The sequence below is a fragment of the Candoia aspera genome, chromosome 2 (genome assembly GCF_035149785.1).
Source record: "Candoia aspera isolate rCanAsp1 chromosome 2, rCanAsp1.hap2, whole genome shotgun sequence".
Lineage (NCBI taxonomy): Eukaryota > Metazoa > Chordata > Lepidosauria > Squamata > Boidae > Candoia > Candoia aspera.
The window spans coordinates 42471996-42497081 of record NC_086154.1 but is presented as its reverse complement, the minus strand read 5'-3'; the positions used below and the strand labels follow the sequence as shown (position 1 = coordinate 42497081).

At 41.1% G+C, this 25086-nt stretch overlaps 1 protein-coding gene across 1 annotated transcript in view; it reads left to right on the top strand.

Annotated features, from left to right (window-relative positions):
- Positions 1-14175, top strand: part of CHST13 (carbohydrate sulfotransferase 13) — a 55215-nt gene extending 41040 nt beyond the window's left edge. The window contains exons 2-3 of the mRNA XM_063291686.1: positions 9761-9843; positions 12896-14175. Of these exons, the coding sequence (XP_063147756.1) occupies positions 9761-9843; positions 12896-13741 (929 nt within the window). The 3' untranslated portion in view covers positions 13742-14175. The remainder of the gene's footprint in view (positions 1-9760; positions 9844-12895) is intronic.
- Positions 14176-25086: the final 10911 nt, after the last annotated feature.

Genomic DNA, 25086 nt, shown 5'->3' with positions numbered 1-25086 from the left:
ACAGCAATGGTGTACTGTAATAAGGAGAAAGAAATAATTTGGGTCACTGTTCAAGATCTCCACCTCTGGGTAATTATTGACCAGAGCTATAATTTCTGCTTTTAAAGCAGCTGTATAATCTTCAACATCTTTTTATATCTTGTATAGATACAACCAAAACTGAAGGAGGTGGCTGAATGTAGTAGCTGGAGAGATTAACATTTTGTACATGCTACAGATGGGTGAACACTTTTCATTTTGTAGCTCTTTGGCTTAGAGTTAGGGTTTATTATAAACATTATGATAGTCCAGTTAAAATTGATGCTTTTAAATAAAGTAGTGGAAATTAAAATTTAGATCTTGAGTTTATTATCTGTCCCACATGCTTAAATGTTTTCACAGAAGGTGGCATATCTCATATCTCATTTCCTGATGTGCCCAGTGAATGAAGTGCTGATTACGGAACAGCGGACATTATTTCTATCTGTATACTTCCATCTCTTGAGATGAATCTAGTCTTAATCATCTGTTAATTCCATAGAAAGGAAAGATTCAGTCATGATTGACCCATGTTGTGCAATTCTCTTGGCCTACTTCCTTGCCCTTCTCATGCTTAGTTGGAAAGGAGAAAGAAGAAGTTGGAAACTTGGGTTGGTGAGGAAAAGACCAGATAACAGCTGTGACTGATTCTCCACTAAGAAGCAGGGAGAGAACTTGATTGAAAACTTGGATTTCTATCTCTTCATCAGATAATACCGGTGCCAAATATAATATTGGAATTTTGTCGAAAAGTTAAAGGGTGGCCAGATCCATCTGCCTAGAACTACTCACAGTGCTGAGTCAGAAAATAATAATAATAATAATAATAATAATAAGGGAAAAGATTAGAGAGGCATTAACTCTGGGCCCAAGTGCTGAAGCTATCTCAGAATATCTGATTTCAGGTAGCTAATAGCAGCAAAACTCTTTTCTAAATTCAGGCTCTCAAAGGCTACCAGATAACATTCATTCTTTGTCCTTTATACCATTCAGTCAGATTAATAACTCATCAGGCTTAGCTTCAGATTGATTTTCTTCCTATTCTTGAAAGAGAATGATGGGAACCAACTGACAGCCCATTTCAAGACCTCGATTTAAAGTGATTATTGCTGTCCAATTGTTAGGGAATGATAGCACTGCTGATTAATAGAATATTACTTCAGTCTGGAACAGTTTTCTTTTCTCTGAGTCCTGTATGCAAGATTGATGGCAGGAGTGGTGAACAAGCAAAGCTGTCCATCATTCATGGAAAAAAAAAATGAAAGCAGCTAAAGCAGCCTAGGCTATTGTGCAATAGCAACTACTTAGTTGTTTTATTAAACTTCTTTTTTTCCAATATATTGTACCCAGAAAGCATGCTATATCCACACAATTTCATTCATTTTACAAAAGTTGCCAAGTTTGAAAAACACTGCTCTAGAGAGAAGTAGGGCTATTAGAATGATTGAAAGACAGTGCCTGTTCCTGTTGGTGATTGACCTCAGTGTTTGACCCAGATTGAGAACCTTCCTATATTTTGTGCTGTACAAATACTGATTATAAATTTTCTTACATGGGGTATGAGAAAAGAGTAATGTGTGAATTGGCTACAAGTGTTTTGTTCAGGTTAGTTCTCAATACTGAAATGTGTTTTTTCCTCCAACCTGCAGTCAGTGATGGATGTTGCACTTCAACCCATCTGAAAGATACCAGATGGCTGGAAACGATAGCATGTTGTGGTTGGGAATAGATGCTTTTATCCAATCATGTGATGGAAAAAGAGGATTAGCCTGGAGAGTTGGGATTACAGTGGGAAACCTAAATTTTGTTCTGTTACGTTAAACTCATTTCATTGCAAAATTGGGCTTGTTGTTTGAAAGGAAATGGTATGAGCAGAACAGACATAAGGGACAGACTATGGCTGGTAGCACCCAATGCATCATAAAGTTGGATGATTTTCAGCCAAGAGATTTAAATCTTGGGAAACTTGTAGTGATGGAGAATCCTGATGTACTGATGGCTATAATCTCAATATTCATTGCCAGAATATCTATATTTATGTATATGGGAAGAAAATGTGTGCATTACATTTGGTCTCCAAAAAGCTTTAGTGTGCCCCCTAATGTCCTTTTCCAATATGGCATTAAATGTCCTAGGGTTTAGGGGGCAAGAGCATAGCTCAGTGATAGAGCACATGCTTTATATGCAAAAACTCCCATATCTACCTTTGTCACCTCAAGACTCAAAGGGCACTCAAAATTCAGTACTGATTGGCTGTTTTGAATGACATTTATAGCAGATAATGTAGGGACATTTTTTTTTTAAAAAGGCCATAACTTCCACTTCAAATTAGCAAATGTAGCTGACATTTGAATTGTATGAATCGTTCGGGTCCAGAATAATTGTATCATTCAATATTTGTATTGCATGTGGTATTCTGCTCTTTTATTCTAAATAAAAATACTACTTTACTAGATATAGTTAAGATTATGTTGATTGAAGGAGTCAGCATTATGGATTCCAATGCCTCTCCTGAAAAGTCCCTTGATCAAACACACAGTTTCAATTTACAGAAAATTCAGTTAAGTATTTCACAGCTATATATTTAAACATTTTGGGATTTTAACATTGCTAGCATTTAGAATATATTTAGAAATAAAGTCTATATGGAAAAATGATGTTTTCTCCTCCTAAACATACTGGTTGAGAATTTAGAGTTGCAAGTCCAACAAATCTGGAGAGTGCCTATTTGGGTGGAACCCATGTTAAAATAGCAGTTGTGCTAAATTAAGATTATTTCAAAGGAAAGTTGGTTAATTCATTCTTCCTTGTCTTTGCATGTTGAAAATTGCTCAGGGCTGGTTCCAAAATGTATGTTTGGAATCATAGGGTTGGGAAGTGCTATTTAAGCATCAAGATTAGCTTGCTGCAGGAATCCCAATTAAAATTTCTCTAGTGGGTGACTTTCTATAGCATGTGCTGGAACATACCCAGTGAAAGGGGGCCTGCCCTCTCTTTGAAAAACTGGCTTCACTGCCAAGCAGCTCTTATTGTTAATACTTTTTTTCTAACATTTAGGTAGAATCTGGTTCCCTATAACATAAATTAATGATTTTGTGTCCTTGCATCCTGAAATGAGAGAGAACAGGTCATGACCTTATTCTATATGACATCCTTTTGGGTATTTGAAAAGGGCGACCATATTTCTCCCCTACCCACACCCCCATCTTCTCAAGGCTAAACATGCCCAACTCTTTCAGTCTTTCTTCATAGGACAATTTCTAGTTCCCTGGTCATTCTCATTACCCTTTCTAATAAGTTGTTCCAATTTGAATCATTCTTGAAATGCGGTGCACATTCCAGGAGGAGTCTGATCAACTATTGATTAGCCTAAAATCCAATGGCCTCTTTGGCAGCCACACATCATTCCTGATTCTTGATTGGTTTGCCTTCTGCGACTACAGGTAGTCCTTGTTTATCGACTGCTTTGTTTAGTGACCATTTGCAGTTACAATGGTGATGAAAAAGTAACTTTACAGCCAATCCTTGTATTTATGAACTTTGCAGGTCTGTAAAGCAAAGGATAGCTTTGTAAGACCATAAGCACAGTCATGGTTTCACTTAGTGACCAGTTCACTTAATGACCAAGTTGCTGGTCCCTGTTGTGGTCACTAAATGAGGACTACCTATATCCTGCTAACTTGTGCACAAGTACAATGACCAAGGTAGGCAGCTCTCATCTTGTACTTGTATTTGATGTCTTGTTTAAGTGAAGAACTTTGCTTATGTCTCTTGTTAAATCTTGTTATGTTAGTTTCAACTCAGTTTTCTAAAGAATCAAGATTATTTTTAATGCATATTCTCTGTATTTCAGCTATCTACAAATTGGATAGGTATTCTTCACCTCTTCATCTAAGTTGTCGGTGCAAATGGATGTGATGGCTATATAGACTATACTGTCTAGCCAAGATGCTCCTTTATGAGCTTTCATAGACATTTTGCATGTCCAGCTGAATTCTGGTGAACGTTCTGCCTTTCTATCCTTGGAGGAGAAAGGAACAGCTGCTTTTGCAGCTCCTCCTGACTCTCCATTAGAGGCATTTTCCTTTGATGATAATGGCTAGAAAAGGCATAGACAAGGGGAAATGCCTTGGGCCAGAGCTGGTCCTGACAAATAAAGACCACATTCTTCATCTGGAACCAGAGGTTCCCCAGAGTCTAATGGGGCCAGATCCCCCCATGAAATGGTTAATTGGGCATCTCTCTAGGAGAAAACAGAGGAAAAAATAAATCTGATTTTTTAAAAAAATCCTTGGTCATCTATGCCTATGAGAACGCCACAGAAATGCTTTTACTTGCATCTTGGTAACAGTAATTTTGTGGGCAAGGATGGCAGTTGCTTGCAACACCCCACTTCCTTCTTCACTATGATAGAGCCAGATGGGGAAGAGGCCTGTTCATACCACTTAAACCCCAGCCCCAAAGTCGACTTCCTGCAGGTTTGTTGCATCAGCTACCCCTTGCTGTTCCTTTAGCAGCAGCCTGCCTTATGCATTTGCTTGGCCCAAATAACGGTTCTTGCTGAGTGAGCTTGCCTCATCAACTTTTCTGTGACAAGCAAGTAGGAGGGTAGGCTAACTTTTTGGTTTATGCGGTTGGGTTAAGTTCCTTTTCTGCTGATCTCTGAAGCTGATGGAAGCACTTGGGTGGTATTTATGGCTGTTCTTTGTTTCCTCTTTCTTTAACAGGCTATAGTTAGAAGGCTGCATTTTCCAGATGCCTATCAATGGTCTCTATAGACTTTATAACAGGGTTTCCCAAATGGTGAGGGAAGGTGCAGACAGAGCCCAGGGGAGGTGTGAAGAACCTTTTAGTACATTGTTACCATAAAGCTGCCTTTCCCAAAGTTTCATTGTATTGCTTTCATTGTTCATTTGTGTTCATTTTGGTGTTTGGAGTTTTAGGGGAGGTGTCTACATTAAGATTACACTAAAGGGAAGTGTGATGGCAAAAGGTTTAGGAACCCCTCCTTTATCACTATCAATTTGACATACAGTCTCTCTTTGTACTTCACAAATATGGTGCCAACAGAGGCAGCAGCTCTGGAGAGCAGTTATGAAGAGATATATGAGGGCCAATTCCATTCTAATGTGTTGTATCAGAGCCATCAGACCTGACCTGCAAAAATCTGGATGGTTGGAAATTAGATCTTGGCTTTCATTTGACAATCATACAGATTTTTGCAGCCTAGATACAGTGGTTCTATTATTATCACAGTGTTCACAAGGAAAGGGGACATAGTCTTGGATATATACCACAGACTCTACAATGGATAACAGATATCAACGTGTGCATGGTAAAAGACTAAAACGGATGCATTACAATTTTTTTAGTGAGAGACCCTATCCTCATAGCAATTGCAGGAGTAATGGTTAAAATCTTTTTGGTGGAACTGCCTTGACAGATTTCTCTTTCCAAAAGCAAGCCATTGACACAGCAGGTCCCCAACTTCAAATTGGGACTCAAAGGTATCAGATGGTTTCTTATGGTTTGAACAGACTCTTATCAAGACATTGCACAACAGCATCACTTAGTTGTAAGCACAACGCACTGGGTTGGGCAATTATTACTGGAAGTTGCCACTTGTTGAATGGTTATAATAAGCATGAAGAGTTTCAGCCATACATACATTTTTGAAATATCCCTGTCTTAAAAAAGGTATTGGGAGAACAGCAAGAATAAAGAAAGGACAGCAGAGGAACCTCTGAATTGTCCAGCATAGACCCTATAGAGTTGTGCTGAACTAATTCAGAAAGTATTATACTTCAACTAAAGATTAAAGAACAATGTTAAAACATCTGTTTTAAAAAATAAACTCCTAGTAAATATCAGCATCCTCTGTCCACTTGGCTTTTAAAGCTGTTGGTGTGGCTTATTGGCAAGGGAATTTGTGAATAGGTTATGTGTTCCTTGTACAACACTACCATACACTTCTCAGACTTTTAAATTACTCTGCATATATAACACCACGCTAGGAAGTACATTGTATTACACTGTGTAACAGCAAGCACACTTAGGTTCATGCAGAAAAAGACAGAGACAGATAAATAGCAGAAAAAAATCCCAAGGTTTTTGGTTTTTTGATAGTTTTTTTGGATGCAGACTGAATACAGAGACTAAGAGTGCCTCAGCTGGAAGTCAGACATATGGACTAAGAATTAAAGCAAGTTAAAGATAAAATTATAGATTTGGGGAAAGGTAAAGGATCACACAAGAAAGAAGAGACCAAATTTTTCAAGTAGAACAGAATAAATCTGAATCTACTGCTTTAAGCAAACCTGCCCAGACAAATTGTAACAAAAGTGAGACACAAACAGTGTTCCCAAGTGTTCTGATACGCAGAGTTTCCAGGATTCATTGGTCAGCTGCTCATGTCCATTGCACTATTGCACCATATAACCATTGTACCATAGAGAGCCCATTGCACCATCTAACCCCTCCCTCCTGGTTTTGTCTATATATGGAATAAAAGCTGCAGTGATATTTGAGACTAAGCCATAAAATTTATTAAGCGTCCAAAGCAGCTTCAGAACTGTCTGAAGTGATTCAGAGTTACCTAATTTAATTTACTTTGATGCCTCAAATTAATTCAAATAATTTGGAAGGGTGATTCATTGTTTGGATCTTCTAGTAGAGTAAACCCTTTAAAGATTTGCACAGCCCTCATACCTGTTCAATACAGAGACAGCATTGGTCATACTTGCTGATGACCTTTGCTGGAGCTGGGATCTTTGTGCTCCTTGATCTCTCAGTGGCTTTCAATACTGTCGATCATGGTATCCTCCCAAACCTTCTGCAGGGTTTGGGAGTTGAGTGCACCATGCTATGGTGGCTGTGCTCCTTTCTTGGTGGCCAGTTCCAGTCAGTGTTGGCAGGGGGGAAGAGGTCGCACCTTTAGCCCCTCATCAGAGCCTCAGGGCTCTCCCCTCCTTTTACATGAAACTATTGCAGGAAGTCATCTATCAGTTCACAGTCTGGTATCAAACCATGGATTGTGCCCAGTGGTACATCTCAACCCTGGGCCAGTCAAGTGATGCCATCAAAGTCCTGTCCAGTGTCTGGAGGCTGGGTGGATCTGATGGGGGAGAACAGACTTAGGTTCAATCCTGATAGGGTGGAGTAGCTGTGGCTTCTTGCCTCCCCACCAGATCTGGGTACTTTCTATCCTTAGTCTTCAATAGGGTGCATTTCCCCATTCAAGACTGGGCACAATCTGAGGGTCATCTTGGACTCACAGCAGCAGATGTGACCAAGAAGGCCTTTGCCCAGCTACATCTGTGCCTCTTCCTAGATTGGGAGGCCCTCCAGATGATCATTCCCTAGTCACCTCATGGTTGGACTGTTGCAATGTACTGTACATGGTGCTGCCCTTGAAGACTGCTTGGAAACTACAGTGACCTTGAATGCAGCAGTCTGGGCGGTGTTGGACATGCCTTGGTATGCCCGTGTGACACTACTGCTCCACAAACTGCACTGGTTGCCAGTTAACCTCTGGGTGCAATTCGAGGCGCTAGTTATCACCTATAAAGCCATTCATGGCATAAGGCCAGGTTATCTGAGGGACCACCTATCTCCCATGGTTTCTGCCCATCCAGTAACTTTGGGCAGAATTGGTGAAGTTCGAGCCCCATTGATCAAGCAGTGCTATCTATTGGGACCCAGGAAGCATACCTTCTGCCTCACAGCACATGCCCTCTGAAACGATGCCCATGGGGCTCCCACTCTAATAAAGTTCTGGGCATTTTTTTAACGCTTGGCTGTTGATGCAGGTCTTAGGGTAGGATGGATGGGAAACCCTATTGGTTACATTTTCTGTTACTGGGAGTTTGTCGGGATACATGGGATTTCTTTATGCTGTTTTCTTTTTCTTATTTCCTATTTCGGTGCAAGCCACTAAGAGTTGTTTTGTTTTTGTTTTTATAGTAATTTTATTAACGATTATAATTACAACAATAAAAGCTAATACAAACTAAATATAAAGGTAGAAAAATAAAAAGTACAAGGTACAGAAAAGAAGAAAAAAAGGAAAAAAGAGAAATAGAAATAGAAAAGAAAGAAAAGTAAAAATATAGTAAAGAAAAAGAAAAGAAATATATAAAGAAGTTATTTCCCCCTTCATCACAACAAGTATAAACAATTTTAGTAACTTACCACCTTCTCTTAAAATACAACAAATGATCTCTTCTTCCCATATCCCATCTCTTCTCTATAAACAAAACTATAAAACATCGTCATTTCAATCCTGGTGTCAGCAAAAGTCCATTAAGGGTTACCAAAGGTAACAACATATCTATTTTAACCTTCATCAAATAAACCAACTTTATATTCCTTCCTTTTACTTCTAACAATCTTAATCTTTAGACCCTTCAAATAATGTCTTAGAACTTGATTTCTTTTCATTTTTTCTTTGTCCCTTCTCACAATATTCTTCAAAATGTCCAATGTTACAATATTTTGCTTCATTCTATAATTGTAAGTTGAGTTTATGTGTTCTTTAATTGTAATTTTTAGTTCCTTCTAGTGTTCAATTTTTTAAACCTTATGTTGTTGTTTTTTAAACATTCAAAACAAAAGTATTTTCCCATGGGAAGGATTCTTCATAATTAATTCCAAAATCTTATTTCAAATTTATCTGGACCAATAGTCTGTTTGTAACTTTCTAAAATCAAAGTTTTAATCGCCCTTTTGCTGTATATTCCCCCCCAAAATTGTTTTAAGTTCTTAAACTTGTCATTAAAACTTTCTTTTGATAAGGATTAAAGGAAACTCACCCAGTGCTGTCAAACCCGTAAATCCAAAGTTTCTAATAGCTGCAAAGGAGTTAACCAGCAATTTCAGAAAGTGATTAGAAAAGGAAGTATGAGAACTTAGTGTCCCTTCAAAGGCGCCAACCGTGGTTTGAGCAAGATGGCTACTCCTTCGTCTCCCAGAGCTCTAAACCTGCCAGACATTGCTATCTTGCAGTCTCCTCACGAGGAACAGCTCTTTGGAGCGCTTGTGGGCAATCTCAAGTCCTCCCTGTCCAGAGAGGAACTATCGAAGAACTGGTCTACCCACCAGCTTTTCGTTCTGCCACAGTCATTGGCTCTGCTTTTTGCAGAACAGTCTTCAATCCATCATTTCTTCCTCCAGAAGTCTGCCCAGAGTCATTCTGGAGTCAGGCAGCCTTTGAGTCTTGTAAATAAAAGCTGAAAAATAAAAAAAAAGCAAATTTAGCAAAGCCTAACTATTCTTTATATTTAATTTTGGGAGAGAAATAAGACATCAAGTAAGTGAGATAATCCTATTATTAGATCAGCTGATTCTCAAACTGCACATCTAAGCATTCAGTTTAACCAAGTCCTATTTGAGAATGCTTCCTGTTGGATTTTTCTTAGTATCAGCAATCTAAAGATACTGTGCAGCTATTCCGTCTTTCTCCCCTTTTTTCCTAATACTTCTTTGAAGAGGAAAATAGGACAGTCACAAATGGCAGATGATGTCATTTAGTTATTTGGTAAAGTTCCATCATAAGGATAGGGTGGTTGTGCAACAATAGCCTAATTTAAAAGAACTCTATGCCCACCCTTAATTTTTGTAATCCTCTCTAAGTATGACTAAGTCTGATCTGATCCATTGCATTTTCCATTAAATACAGAATCTGTCCCATGTGTTTTTAAATCTCTCCCCCCCCGCCCCCCCGTCTCTTCTCTTTCCTTTCCAGCTGCAGAAGACAGGATATTGAGGATGAGCTGGCATGGGAAAGCCAGTCGAAGTCCACTTCAGACTCTTTACAAGGGTGAGCAGGTAAGTGGACTTGAAAAGGCTAAGTGCTTGTATGTGAAAGAAGAGGACAGGCAATAGTTGAAGAATGCTCTTTGCATGCAGAAAACATGATCCTCCTCCCCACCCCCTAGTTGCCACACAATTGTGCAGTTCTTTTCGTAAACGTCCCACAAGCCAGTCATAAATGCAGTATACATTTGCTGTTCTGGCTGCATATTGGCTCGACAGTTTTCTGGCTTCTCTGTCAAATCATTGTCTGCCAGTCTTGGTCTCATCCTGCCCTAGAATCTATTGGCAGCATAGCCAAGAACAACCAAGGCTGAGATGGGTATTAATAAAGAGAGGGGGCCTCATTGCTCTTATCTGACAAGTGGGATAAAGGCTTGTTTGGAAGAGCAGATGCCAATAGCTGAGGGAGAAACTGGGATATGAGAAAAGAGGTGCTCTTGACTATGATAGTGGCTAGCCCTGTTAGGAATCCTCAACTGCCAGATTAAAAAGGAAAAATCTGCTGGATGCTGCAGCCTCCTTCAAACAGAAAGGCATATTGTGCTGTAGTGAGAGCCTCCATAAGTCCTCCAGAGGTTCCTATTATGAACTGTTTGTGGAGAGCTCTTTCAGTAGTTTGACGTGAATCCTGCCTAATAGGAGTTCCATCATGAAAGCTGGGAATCCTGGCCTGATGTAAAATGAAGTATCAGCATCATTGAATAACGAACTGCAATATCTTGTATCGATCTTCAGGGTTCATTGAGCAATGGCAGTACAAAGAGAACTTCAAGTAAACTTTTTGTGCAATAGCATAGAAGGTGGGCCAGCTTGACTGATTTTGAAAAAAGCACGCAGGGTAGGACCTGGTTAACACTTGGATGGGAGACCACCAGGAACTCCCAGGGCAGTAAAGATATACTGGGAAGCTGAAAAAAACTTCCTGGAAGAAAGAGATAGCAAGCCGCTTCCATACTGCTGCCAAGAAAACTACACGGGCCTCTCCATGAAGTCACCATGAAATGACTTGAAAAGCAGGAATGTGTTGTATTTAGTATCTAAAAAGCAGTAAAAGCAGTAAAATATGGGGGAAATGAAGGAACAGTAAAGACAGTAAGATTCTATGACTTTTTAAGACTGAAATACATAATCATGAGATAAATCACGGTTAGGCAAAGTGGTCCTTCTGACACCTCTGTGGATACCGGCCCATCTCCCTACCCCACCTGCCTTCCTTTTTAAGATTCTTTTAATGAGAAGCAATGATTAAATCAGGGGGTTGCAAAGCAGTGAACCAAGCTCTAGCATAATCTTTACTTCCAGCCATGCTGTTGAAAAGCCCCTACAGGTCATCTGAAAAAATAAAATAAAATATCCCAGTCCTTTGGTTATAAGTGTACTCATCTGCTTTTAGGGGTGGGAAAGGGTGAGGTGGGAGAATGGAGTGGGAGGGGGCATTCTGGAGATTTTGGGGCTGGCAGGGAAATCTTACCTGTTTGTCTTCCAGTGAAAAGCTATTTTGTGATTGGCTGCAGCCATTGTCTTATAAAAGGAACGCCCCCCATCCCAAGTCAGTGAATGAGAGAGTGCCTGTCACGTGTGCTCAGCATTCTAAATGTGCCTCCTACCCAGAGCTAAGCTTGTGTGCATCTGATGAAGTGAAGTTTATGGCATAATAAATGTGCTCGTCTGTCTCTCTTTCTGAATATAGCAGAGGCGGTATAAACAGCTTGCTGAAATGAGAGCTTTATATATTTAGTCCAACTGCAAATAAGCACTTTGTTTTAACTGTAATTAGGAGGAAGGAAAAAGACTTTTCCCCTTTTAAACATATGCCACTTTATGTTTCTAAAAGAAAGTTATAAAGATATCCAAAATCCATACATGGATAGTATCATTCCTAGATCCAAAATGCTGCAAAAGGACATGGAAGTTTTGGGAATTTTCCTGAACCTTTCATCAGGTGAAGTGCTACAAAATGCCAGAGAGATAGGGAAGAATTTAAAAAAAAAAATCCATTAGCCAGAAGTTACAGGAAATCAAGAATAAACCCCAAGAAAAAAAATTATTTCCTGAATTTGTTGGGAGTCACACCTTCAGGAGCCAAGCTCCAATCCCAGGTAGCTTGAGGTGCCCTTTTGTAGCAGATGGTTCTCCTGGAAAAGGTCTCCAATTATGGGAAGGAGGGAAATTTTGAATAGCCAAGGGCAGTTGGTGATCATGCAGATAGGCCTACATTCATAGCACTTGGTTTCCAAGAGCATTTTGCTCTGCTAAGAGCACTCAGCTGGACATTTGATGTAGGCATTTGATGCTCTATCATGCTAAATTAGTGCACTTTAGCCCTGTTCATTTCTATCATTCTTTATCATTAAAACAAAATAAGAGATGATCAGGGAAAAGAAAGAGGCAACTGAGTCCTTCACTTAGAGGAGACACCAGTGTTACTCAGAAGCCTTGAAAGAGCTGATAACAAGCAGTAGGGGAGTATTTTCATTCCGATTCTACATTTTGATTCATAGATAAATTTTGGATTTATACCGTTCTCCTCAATGTAGACACATACATTCAACTGAAATATCAGTCACAAAAGCAACGAAGTTTAAAATAAAATGGAGCACATTGCGGCCCTTACCTTTCCCTTTCTCTACCAAAGTCAACTGCTCCTTAACAGCCATTTCTAAGACTGAAAATGAGACCCAGAATGGGAAGTTTGGATAAATAACCTCCTCTCTATACCAGTCCTTCCCAGTCTGATGACCTATAGATTGTGTGGTGCTCCATATCTTAGATTTTGACTTCCTAGCTGGGAGTTCTGAGGTTGCAGTCCTGTTCAACCTGAAAGACCCCCTAGTTTACCCAGTTTTACTTTCTGTTAACTTTTAAATCGCCACCATTAAAGGGTGAGTGCATCACTTGAAGGAGTAATTATAACCAGTGATAAGACAACTTATGAATCTTAAAGGTGTCCACAGGCACCAGCTCCTGTGCATGGAGGGGGGATATTGGGATCTTATGAGAGGGGCTTGGCAGACGGCACGTGGTGACTCCTGTTCCCCCTTCCTCCTGCCTTATGTCTCCTCAGTTTGAACAATCCTCCCTGAAGGCAGTTCATCAGCACAGGAGGGAACTGCTAAACAACATGTGCCATCGTTACACCCGCAAGCGGCGCCTCCTGACTCCAGATGACTTGCGGCACCTGGTGGTTGATGATGTTCATGGGCTGCTGTACTGCTATGTCCCCAAGGTGGCTTGCACTAATTGGAAGAGAGTCATGATGGTCTTGACAGGGCAGGGCAAATATCAGGACCCACTGGAAATCCCAGCACATGAAGCTCATGTACCAACCAACCTGCACGCCCTCGTTGAGTACAGCACTCCTGAGATCAACTACCGTTTGCGCAACTACCTCAAATTCATGTTTGTACGGGAGCCTCTTGAACGGCTGGTCTCAGCCTACCGGAACAAATTCACCCGTAGCTACAACACGGCATTCCATAAACGATATGGGACCAAGATCATCCGACGGCATCGTCAGGACCCTACCAGTGAGGCCCTGGAACGTGGCCATGATGTGCGTTTTGAGGAGTTCGTGTACTATTTGTTGGATCCAAAGACCCAGCGCGAAGAGCCTTTCAATGAGCATTGGGAGCGAGTGCACTCCCTTTGCCATCCATGCATTGTCCACTATGATATCATTGGCAAGTATGAGACCTTGGCTGATGATGCCAACTATATCTTGGAACTGGTTGGGGCTGATGCAGGCATCAAGTTCCCATCCTCTTCCAAGACCACCAGAACCAACAATAACCTGACAGCAAAGTTCTTCAAGAATATCAGCCCCTTCTACCAAAAAAGATTATTTAATTTATACAAGATGGATTATTTGCTCTTCAATTACACCATCCCTTCTTATTTACATATCCAATGAGGCTGTTGACCAGAAACATGCCCTTCCCTCCTCATTTCTGCTGTCAACCAACAGACATAGATAGGAGATGCTTGCAGTTTCGCCTGTGCCCGTTTTTTTGTTTTTGTTTCCTCAGCAGGCATAGTTCTCTCTCTCTCTCATTCCTCTGTTTTATCAGACAGAACCTACTATTATCCTGCCTCCTGCTCCTTAACCAAACAGCATTTGTTTCTAGGAAGCACTGGGACTATGACCTTTTGTCAGGAGGTGGGAGAGTCTGTGGAAATAGCAGATGTAATAAAACGTGCGTGCATTTAATGGGATCAGTTACAGTTCCCTCAAACCTGTCTCTTCTTCACTGATGGAGGAAAGGGGAATATGAGCCAGAAGTGTCTTATTGTGAACAGTTACTTGGTGTGAGGCAGAATTTTCTATGAAACAAGAGTCTACTGCATCCCCCCTTCTACCCTTCTCCTCGCAGCTGGCGTTTCAGAGAACTGCATTTTTTCTCCAAAACAGCCCATCAAGATTCCATAGATTTGCACTGGAGTGACGCTTAGTGGATTGCCCACTTTTCTGTGCAGGTTTGTCTATGTGAGAATATCTTGACCAAAACAATTATTTAATTATTTGCCTTGGCTTTTTCCACATGAATATGTATTGGTATGTGCAAGAGTTGTTGTGGTGTCCTGGTTTATGTAGGCCTAACCAAACTATGCTCCAGATCCAAGCTCTTCAGTTTAATTAGTGGATCCTTATCCAGGTGAGGGAAATGATCTCCCTTAGAACTGTATGGTTGTAGGTGATACCCAAGACTGGAAGATTAATGGAGTTGGGCAGTCTTAGCTTATATATGAAATTCTTATATATAAAATTGGATTGAGCTCAGATGGTGTTTAAGAAGAGAACAGATTGTTCTTCTACAACAGGTGCCCCCCAGATGTGCTTTACCAAAACCTGTCACCTCGTACCAATATGACAGCCCTTGTGAGTGATAATGGGAATTATAATCTGGCACACTGGGAGAGCACTGGGTTGTGAAAACTGAACAGAGCATTGATCAGAGGTCCTGCTTTGCCCTTAAACAGTATCCTCAGAAGACATATCTTGAGTTAAGCATGAACAATGCCTTTTGCTGTAGAACATTGCTATACTGCATCAATCAAGTAATGTTTTCTGTCTGAAATAGCTGTCTCCTTTTTATAAGCAGTAAAATTAATTTTACTGCAGAAGTCAGGATATGGCTTGGGAGACAGAGATCGCCTGTGGAAGGAAGCTGTAGAGAGAGAAACAACAGATACTTAACTGGTAAAGTTGGAGGCTTGTACTTGAAAAAGCAATCCTTGAAGAGTACATTTAATTCAGTCCACATGGACAGTTTTGCTTAAATCGGCATTTTTGTCTCTACTTGGTCACATTTCTGTGCATACTAAAACATATCACCTCTTTTAGGTAAATCAGCTGGAAATAGAGTTATTGTACAGCAACTTTCCCCAACCTGGTACCTTCTGGATATGTTGGATCTTAACATCCATAAGTCCCACTAAGCATGGTCAGACTGGCTGGGAATCAGGGGGATTATAATCCAATACATCTGATTCTGTGTGAATAATTTGATTTATGCAATACTGTGCTGAATGTACATGGGCTGTTTGAGGTACACAGGACGTACATATTAAAAACATTGTGATTTGGTCCTTCCTGCCTCCTGTACGAACGTGGCATTTTTTCCCCCCATGGTTGCCTGTTTTCTATTAGGCTAGAGTGAATTCCCAAGAGGGGATTGAGTAGTATAAAGTTTGAATTAGTCAGCTCACCTGTACTGGCCCCCAGTACCAATCCAAGCTTTAATTTTAGGTAGCTTAGATTCTGGCCATAGCTTTTTCTTACGATTAGTCATTTAGGGGCAGGACAAAATGCTCTTTTGGGTAGAATGAAGTGACAGGAGGGGGACTGGTCCAAAGTTACCCAAGGTAATTTGTGATTAATCCAGCATTTGAATTCAAATCTGTCTCCAAGTGTCAGCCTTGCAAGGTAGTCCAGACAAGAAACACACTCAGAAGTACTAGCTCTAACTTTACTGTAAGGTTATATTAACAGAATCTTGCAAGTCTGAAAGTACCTCTCTCTTCACTTACCTTTACAGTCCAAGAAACAAGGGAGGGTCCCTTCTGAGAGGTTTGCCTCCCCCGATTCTTTCTGCAGACACAGCTGCCTCTTATCTGACTGTTGCCTAGTCTGTGGCTCTTCCTCCTGTCTCTCAAAGTCATTCATACATAACATTACACCAGGTTTACAGTCTCTGGGATATGTAGCCAGTAGCCATGTTGGTAGGGAATTCTGAACATTTGATCCCAGCATCTAGGAGAGGCACTAGCTTGGGAAGGGTGCTATTTACAATAGAATCTCTGGTTGGGATGCTTAAGGCTGCTCTAATTCTGTGGCAGGTTATTACATTCCTTTGCAAGTATGTAGTTTCTATACATTCTGTGGCTTCCTTTAATGCACCAACACATTGTTTTTGCACTAACATGTAACCAGTGATGTCTGCTCTGTGGTTTGCAATTTTCCCCAATCCTTGCTGTGACAATTAATTAACTGCACTCAAAGATGGCAATACCAATGAATTAGAAATCCATATTATTTGAAAAACCGAACTAGGCAGTTGCAGTAATCTCTTCAGCAAATTGTCCAAAGGCATCAAGGACAAAATTAAGCGTGTGCCAGTGTGCAAAATTCAGTGATCAATGAAGTATGGGAAGAAAGCATTACGTTACCTAGTAATTAAACTGCACTTAAAAAAAATAAGCATAGCTAGGATTATTATGTTATTTAGATAAAAATTCCACTGAAATATTTACTTCTAGTAAATGGATACATATTCTTGTTCTGGACAGATGTTTCCGCTAAAGTGAACAGATTCACCCCAAATGATTTCCATTGGTGAAGTAGGCTGCAGTCTTTTCTCTCCCTCCCTGGAAAGTCATACTGAACTGAATGCTTCTGATTAGGCAACTATAAGACTTGCTGTTGGGCATATGAAAAACAGCAGGATCTGAATGTACTCAGGGGCATGACATTTTTATCTTGCTTTTTTATGAATAGCTTGTGATTGGTTTGGTCTTTTTTAATTCCAGCGTTTATCCTTTTTTTCTCTCAATGGTAACTTATCAGCTGTAGCAACTTGTGAAGACACAATGGAGTGTGGAATTGAGAATCATATTCATCACTTTGAGATCCTAGCAGAAAAACAGAATACAAATGCAGTAAGAAATAACAATAGCATAATCAGGGAAAAACAGTTAAAATGCAAAATATAAAAACCACTGCATCAGGAACATCAAATAATTTTAAGAACACAAATGTTTTGAATAAGTGAATCTCTGAAAACACACAAACCAACAAAAACTATCACTGATGGGCTAGATGAATATTGTTCTGAAAACCACCATTGCAGATAAGGCCTAGTCACTTCACCACCTCTCAAACATTTGATATTAATGGAAGGACAGTGAAACTTAGGATATTGGTCTCAGAAGTTGAGGCAGGCTATGTCCTGATTTATATATTTTAGCTGAATTTTAGAGGTAATAATTGAACCAAATTATCAGTAAAATGGCACAGAATTGTAAGCAATGATTAGTTTATTCTAGCCTGTGTACTTTTGTCCAGTAAGCACAGGCTGTTTTTATCAGATGCATGAAAGAGAAGTAGAAAGTGACTGGTGTTTGTTTTTAATGCCTTTGAGTCAGTATTGACTCCTGGTGACAGGCTGGACAAGTCCCTGCAGTTTTCTTGGCAGGTCTTTCAGAAGTGGTTCGCCATTGCCTCCGTCCTAGGGTTGAGAGAGAGGGACTGGCCCAAGGTCACCCAGATGGCGCTGTGCCTAAGGCAGGACTAGAACTTGCAGTCTCCCGGTTTCTAGCTTGGTGCCTTTAGCCACAGTTTCACACACTGGTTCAGATGTGAGACACATCATGTCAAGTGCAAAATACCCATTTAAGTGGGAAGCAGTTGTTTTCAAATTTGGGGTGGCTGTTTCAATAATTTTGGAAATGTTTCAACCCCAAAATACTTCCAGACTGAACAAAGCAGCCTATTTCCACACACAAAACAGTTGTTTTGTTCTGCAAGTAGGATGTTTCAAATAACAAACAGTTCAAATTAAAAACGTTTTGCGCACTCCTAGTACAAACACGTCTGCACATTGCCACCCAATGAGAAATAGAGGTAATGAAAATGCAAAAAGAAAAAAGGAAGAAAAGAAAAAGCCACATCCTTTGGTAATAGCACTTCAGAATAGCTTATTCTGAAGAAATTCTCATGAAGTTCAGTGAGCTTTACTGGGTATATTTATATAACCACCTGAACTGAAAACTAACCTAGCAAGTTACAGGAACCTCACACGTGTGCTTCTAGAGTTCCGTTTCTAATTGGGCTGAATAAATGACGGCTAACTTTGGCCAAGCATTTCCTGCAAAGGCAACCCAATTTTTGAACATGCATGGGGAGAGACGTTATTTACTTAATTTGTGGCTAACGTTTCCTTGCCGCTCCATTCCAACGGCCTCTAAGAAGCGTACAGCATAAACGGAGATTAGAAATGACTGGCAGCGTCAGCCATAGTAGCGCCATCCACCAGCGGCAGCCCAAGCTTAACACCCCCCAAACGGGGGCTCCCACAGCCAGGTTTCCACAAGCTTCTGGAAGCTCATCAGGGAAACAGCAGTCTGTGTACAGGAGGACACGCTGTTCTCCATTGAGAAGGCTCAACTACAGGGTCCCTGCACACATGCGCGTGCACACACACACACACACACACACACAGACAGAGGGGCAAGCCATTCTATCAAGTGAGACCTGCCATCGTTCTCAGCACGTAGCAAGAGACAGGTGCTCCTCCTGGCTGGGGAAAGAAAGTGTCGGAAGAGCAGTTTCTTCCCTCTTCGCAGCTCTTGAAGGGAAGGGGTCCCAGACTTCAGACTCCTTCCCACAGTTGCACTAAGACGGAGATACCCATTTGTGTTAGAAGTGAAAAGTGACTGTGCATTTCAGTGTTTCTCCCGGTGGCTCTGATTCTTTTGTAAGTGGCTCTTTCTTGCAAGCCTTGGGCTCCTTTTCTTTCTGAGCATTGCTCGTTTTGCTATTTATTGATTGAAATTATTTATGTGTTAAATTATATCCCACTTTTCCTGCAGGAGCTCAAGGTGGGGTACGTTAGCCACACCAAAATCCAAAGTCACCGTTTTCTGTATCTGCTTGCTACCATCCAGTTGTCCTATAAATTACTGCAGCTCAGATTTGGTATGCCTAGTGTACACAGCACTTTCCTTTTTGTGTTTGTGTTTTCCCCCTTTCACAACAACTCTGTAGGATAGGTTGGGCCGAAAGAGCATGACTGGCCCAAAGCTTCCTTGACTGACGGCAGGCTTGAACCTGGGTCTTCCTTATCCCAGGGCAACACCCTGACTACCTTTTTTAGTCTTTAAAGTCTCACAAAGCTCTTCCGATGTTTCCAGACAAGGCTGTTACTATGCAACAACCTTCCCTCAGTGGTGGAACTTTACAGGAGATCCAGATGTCATCATTTTCCATTTGTAATTTAATTTTACCCTTTCTTCCAACTGTTCCTTTACCACACACACACATTTGTTAAGGAGGGAAGAGTGGAGTAATTACACGGTGCCTTTTGACTTGTCCATCTGGAAACATGCTTTTACTGCTACAGTTTTACAGGCTTTCTGAAAGTGATTTTTAATACTCATACAGTTAAATGTAAACTTCTGATACCTATAATACCTAGAAACAGTATAGAGCTATAAGGACATCTTAAGGTCAAACTGATGAACTGCAGCTATTTAGTTAAAGTGGAATGTAATCTTTATGCATTGAGATGCCACATTTTTTTTCTTAAACTTTTTGCTTTTTGCACATCCTCACCTGATGAAGAATTCTGGAGAATGTGAAAGCTTGCAAAATATTTTGTGTTAATGTTATTTAATCCTAATAAATATCTTACCATAATGGATTTCAGATCCTTTTTTTTTTAGTTGCTTTTTTGTTTATTTACTTTTTTGAATATGACCTTCTACATTGTAATTACAGTCTGTTATTCACTACATTCCTTTCTGGTATTGAAACTGACTGGAAGGTCTGACCATTTCCAGTTAACAAGCCTTCAAACGCTTCTGTGATAATTGTTATTGGGCAATAGCATACCATAACATATTTCAACAAGGCATTTTAAAATGTGGGATGCTTGCTATTAGGATTGTGTGATATTCTGGAATCCATTCAGGAGGGGTGCTTTGGAAAGCATGGAGCTATGGGACCTGGAAACTGAAGCATCTGCTTTCACGAGTTGCAAAGAGTTGCTGCGTTGATGCTCCCATACTTTCAAACCACCTCTTCCAAACTGAACCCAAAGCACTGCACAGCCCTACTTCTTTGCAGTTGAACAAAATCATTCTAGAAAGAAATAGGGAAACAAAATAAGCACTGGCTTATCCAGCACCAGTGACTTCGCTGAGCATGTACTTCCAACACTGTACATGGATGGACCACAATTGAAAGGGGAAATACTTCATGTTGCTGTTTGACTGCTTAGACCAGCCTTCCTCAGTGAGGTATCTTCCAGATGTGATGAGACTGCACCTTATTGAAATTTCAGACAACCTGCTTTGTTGGCTGGTGGTGTTAGGAGTTACTGCAATTTCATCACATCTAGAGAGCAAGTTAGGGAGGACTATCTGAGATGTTTTATCTAGCACAATGGGAGATGCAACAAGACTGTGCAGCACTTTGGATTCAAAGGCAAAAGGTGCTTCAGATCTATGTGAGCATACAGAGCACTTGTTGGTGACTCCTTAGACCAAACCCATCTTTTCTGGGATGTTGCTCCCTAACTCTTTTTGTCTGTTTTTGCCACTGCTGGTGGGGGAGCTTGGTTGCTGTTCTCTCTAGGTGAGATTATCTTTTGGGTTTCATTAATAATTTTATTGTTTTGTATATGCTATGCCAACCCACCCAGAGTTGTTGGAGTTGGGTGGCCTAGAAAATTAATACATTTAATTAATAAATTTTCAGTCCCCTAACTCTGGAATCCCCTCTAGCTGTCCCCCACCCCCCAATATCCAATATGGAAGCAGTGTGATTGATGAACATGAGTGGTGCAGTTTCTCACCATGCTGAAGTTGGAAACAAATGAAACTCTACTGCCCTAAAGAAAGTTTAAAGCATTAAACACACATAATACTAATCCCCCAACAGAAAAAAAAAAAACATTGTAGCCCCCTATTTATTTATGTGATGAACCCTGGCCATGATGTACAAGTGCAATATGCCCATGATGGTCCTCCCCCCCCCCCCCATTATGTTGAGAATGTCCCAAGAGTTCCAAAAGATCACTCATGCTTCGTTCTAGAGGATTGAGGTGTACTAAGCAAAAATTTCTTTCCCTTTTCAGAGCTTTTCAATCAGAACAAAATGCATTTAAAACAATTTAGCACTGAATAAGCAGATCTCTGAAACTTTTGAAGTAGATCAACAAAGTTCTGTTTCTGACTTGTTTTAACAAAGGGATCAGCAAAATGAGCTCCTAGAATAAACTCTGGGAAAGAACAGCAAGCCCAGTTCAGAGCTGGCATTCCAAACCAATATGTGACTTAGTACTCCAAGGGCATGCATGCCAATCACACCTATTTCTGGTTTGTGGATCCTGGAATTCTAATTTTAAAAATATTAGCAAATACCTGTTCTAAGGTAATTTTGTGTTGGAGTAGTCAAATACTCTATGTTGTCAGGAGCGGAATGACTGGAATTGATTAATGTGCAGCAAATCCATAACAAGCCATGATGATGCCAGAATGGTAGGCATGTGGACATCAGGATGGACATGTCTTATTTGACCCCCCCCCCACTCCCTCTGTAGGTGTCCTTGTTATTTTGTGTGCATGCGGGTATGTTACAATATTCTGTGATTTTGCTCATTAAGTCAATAGTATAACACCTATAAGGTTATTTAGTATGACAGCAAAATTGAAGCATTAAACATAAAGTGTGTGCTTGTTGATCAAATTGGCAGCATCATGCATACCTGACTTGCACAAATTCTGATTCTGTTAAAAGCCAGTTCAATAGTATTAAATTAACTTCAAAAATAATTCGGGCCATCTGTTGGGAATAGGCTAGCTTGGATTAGACAACCTTTGACCACCTGATGGTCAACTGCACTACAATTCCTAGCCTAGCTGATCAGGGATAAGAAATGCTGGGAGTCCTAGTTCAGCAACCTCTGGAGATCAACAGTTGCTTATTTCTGATGTTGCTCTAGATTTCATGCGTATAATGGATGGATGAGATGACTTCAGTTCTCTGCAGCTCAGTGATCTTACGACTTACAAAGTACTGCATCAGGACTTAAGATGAGATAATTTCTCTACCTTCAATAAAGGCTGCCACTGTATCAAGGGCACAGATTTGCACAGTGCTGCTCAGTTTTTGTTCATGATTGTTTTGCAAAGTATCACTCTTGGGCCGAGAACTAGTACAGAAGGTACTCTGAGCAGATTCCCCTGCCTTTAACAGCAGGTGTGACAGGCAGCAGTCCAACTGATGCAGCTTTCCCCAGCACAGAGATGAAATGATACAGGCCAAACAGATGGCTGGTCTCTAGCTGTAGTTCCAGGGAATTATCTGTAGGACTGTTGGATGGAGAATTTAGTTTAGATTGCATTCAGCTGGACAACTCAAGCCAGCTGGCTCTCTTATACCTCCTGCAAGCTACTAAAAGAAGAACTTGCATCTGGGAGCAGTTGAGCAGCTGTGACCTGATGCCTGAAGTCAATCTTTGGAGTTAATTAAGGCCCATTTCAAATGTTCCCTCTCCTGAAATTTGCTGGCTTTCCTTTCTTATCCTTGTAAAGTGCAGAATCCTTCTTTCTTTGTTCTGAGTCACAGGACAGTAGTTCTTAGTCTTTTGTTCTGAGACCCACACAGTAAAACTATATCAGCTCTCTTTTGTTAAAAAGGCTGGATTTCACCTGGCTTCAACCTTTGGTCAATTAGATTAGAGCATGCTGCGTACAGCGGAATTAATCTGCCTTCCCTCAGACCGTATTAATGAATAATCTGTTGCCGAATAGTCACACACTTCTCTTTCTTTCAGTGGAAAACTCAGGTCCACTCTCTGGATGGCTCTCTGAACAGACTTTAATTGTTTCGACATAATACTAAAGGATTTGACTTCGTATTAAGTCTTTGTTTCTCCCTCAAAGGGCTTTTTTTTTTTAACGTCTGTAATTGCTGCAAGATGCAAAAAAGGAATAAAAAGAAATAAAAACCCCGCAGCTCCAATCCAATCCCTCTAAAGCAGTATGTGTTTTTACTTGCACTCCATTCCTGAGTTCAAGGTAAACATTCCTAGAACACTTACCTGGGGCTGGTTGCCTTGGAATTTGGTTGTGGGAGGCAGTTTGGCATTTGCAAAGCACATACAGTACTTGTTTGCAAATATCCTGGCTGCATGGAGGTCCTGGCATTCAGCTGAAAATTCCGAAAGAGAGTGAACATGGCGCACACAAAAAGGGGCAGGGTTTTGTTCGTGCAGTTGTGGCTACCGTCTTTACTTCTTTGAAACCTTCTGCAGATACCCCTGGACACGTGTGTTTCGGATGGAGAGTCTAATCCATTTGCCCAACTGGTTACTCCTTTCTAGGCTTTAGCTGTCCTTAAACTTTCATACCTCAGTCTGACTCAACCAGGAGCCAACCACAGAGCTGACACAATTAGAAAAGGTGGAAAGGAGAAACATCTGGGTGGTGTTTGTGTAAAAATGGCATCCAACTCCATAGTCCCTAACAATTGCTCCTAGTGGCGTCATTCAGGTAGTCCTCGCTTACCAACAGTAATTGAGACTGGGAACTGTCGCTAAGCAATGCTGTCGTAAGGCACGACATCACGTGGCCACACCGACTTACAACAGCAGTTCCAGCAGTCCCAGTTGCTGCTGTTAAGTGAATCCCACAGGGTTGCAGCGTCCCACAGTCACGTGATCGCAATTTGCAACCTCCTGCCGATTTCCCCATTGATGTCCTGTTCAGACTAAGAGACAGCCAGGCAGATTACAAAAGGAAGTTCTTTATTTACAATTAACTATTTACAACAGATAAGAGTCCATAGATCAGACAGTACAGTTCAATCAAGTCCACCCAGGCAGTGGAGGGAAACAAGGCAAGACTGCAAGATCAGAAGTAGGAGGAGTTTGTGGCAACACAGCAAGGCAGAACTCAGCTAACCCTCTCAACGAAGCAGCAAGACCGGGTGTGACTAGAGTGTGTAGCAAGGAGGAAGCTTGAGGTTCGACTGCAGGGCGTGGCATGGAGGCGAGGCTAGGCTTGGTGACAGAGGCAAGGCAAGACTCAGCTGGAGTGACAAGACAAGGCTCGGATCTGGAGGCAAGACTGGGCTTGGATGGAACGGCAAGACGAGGCTTGGCTCTGGAGACGAGGCAGGACTTGGCTGGAGCTGCAAGACAAGGCTTGGATCTTAAGGCAGTTTGCTCCTTGCACTGGTGCCTTTTTATCAGATCCTTTTTGCACCGTTCCTCTTCTGTAGCCAATTGGACTGCCTTTTGCTTGGCTCACTTCTCAGCTCTCCTCTTGCGAGCACTGATTGGAGGATTCAAACCTCCCTCCGGCTTCTGCCCAATCAGCTTCTCCAAATTTGTCCACTCTGCTGAGTTACTCCTGGTTTCTATTTCCCCAATTCCTTCCAGGTAAGTTTTGTTTTCCCCCTTCTGGCTCAGCATAAGTTTTGTTTTCAGAGTCAGAGTCAGACTCAACCCTGACAATTGACTTTGCTTGTCAGAAGCCATAGTGAAGGTTGCAAACAGCGATCATGTGACTGTGGGACGCTGCAATGTTGTAACTGCAAGCTGGTTGCCAAATGCTCAAATTGTGATCACATGTGACAGCTGCAACTATGACTGTGACACCTGCAACTACGAGGACCCATTGTAAGTCTCCCTCATTAAGTGCCGTTGTAACTTTGAACAGTCACTGAACAGGTGGACATTAAGCGAGGACTACCTGTATTGATATGGAAGAGCAGGAGGGATTAAAACAAGCCTGTAGCACTCCATGGTTTAATGATTATGGGGAAGAGCAGTAATCCTCCAGTACTACTGTTTGGATCCTTCCCCTGAGGTATGAACAGAACAATGACAAAGCTGTGCTTTCAACTCCTTCAGTGGTCCAGGACACCATGATCAGTGTTATCCTCCTAGAGATCCAAGAACATGAGCAGGGGCGGGCTTCCTCAATTGTGAGTGAGGGCAGATCTCTATTGTGACAGGCCCATGGAAGATA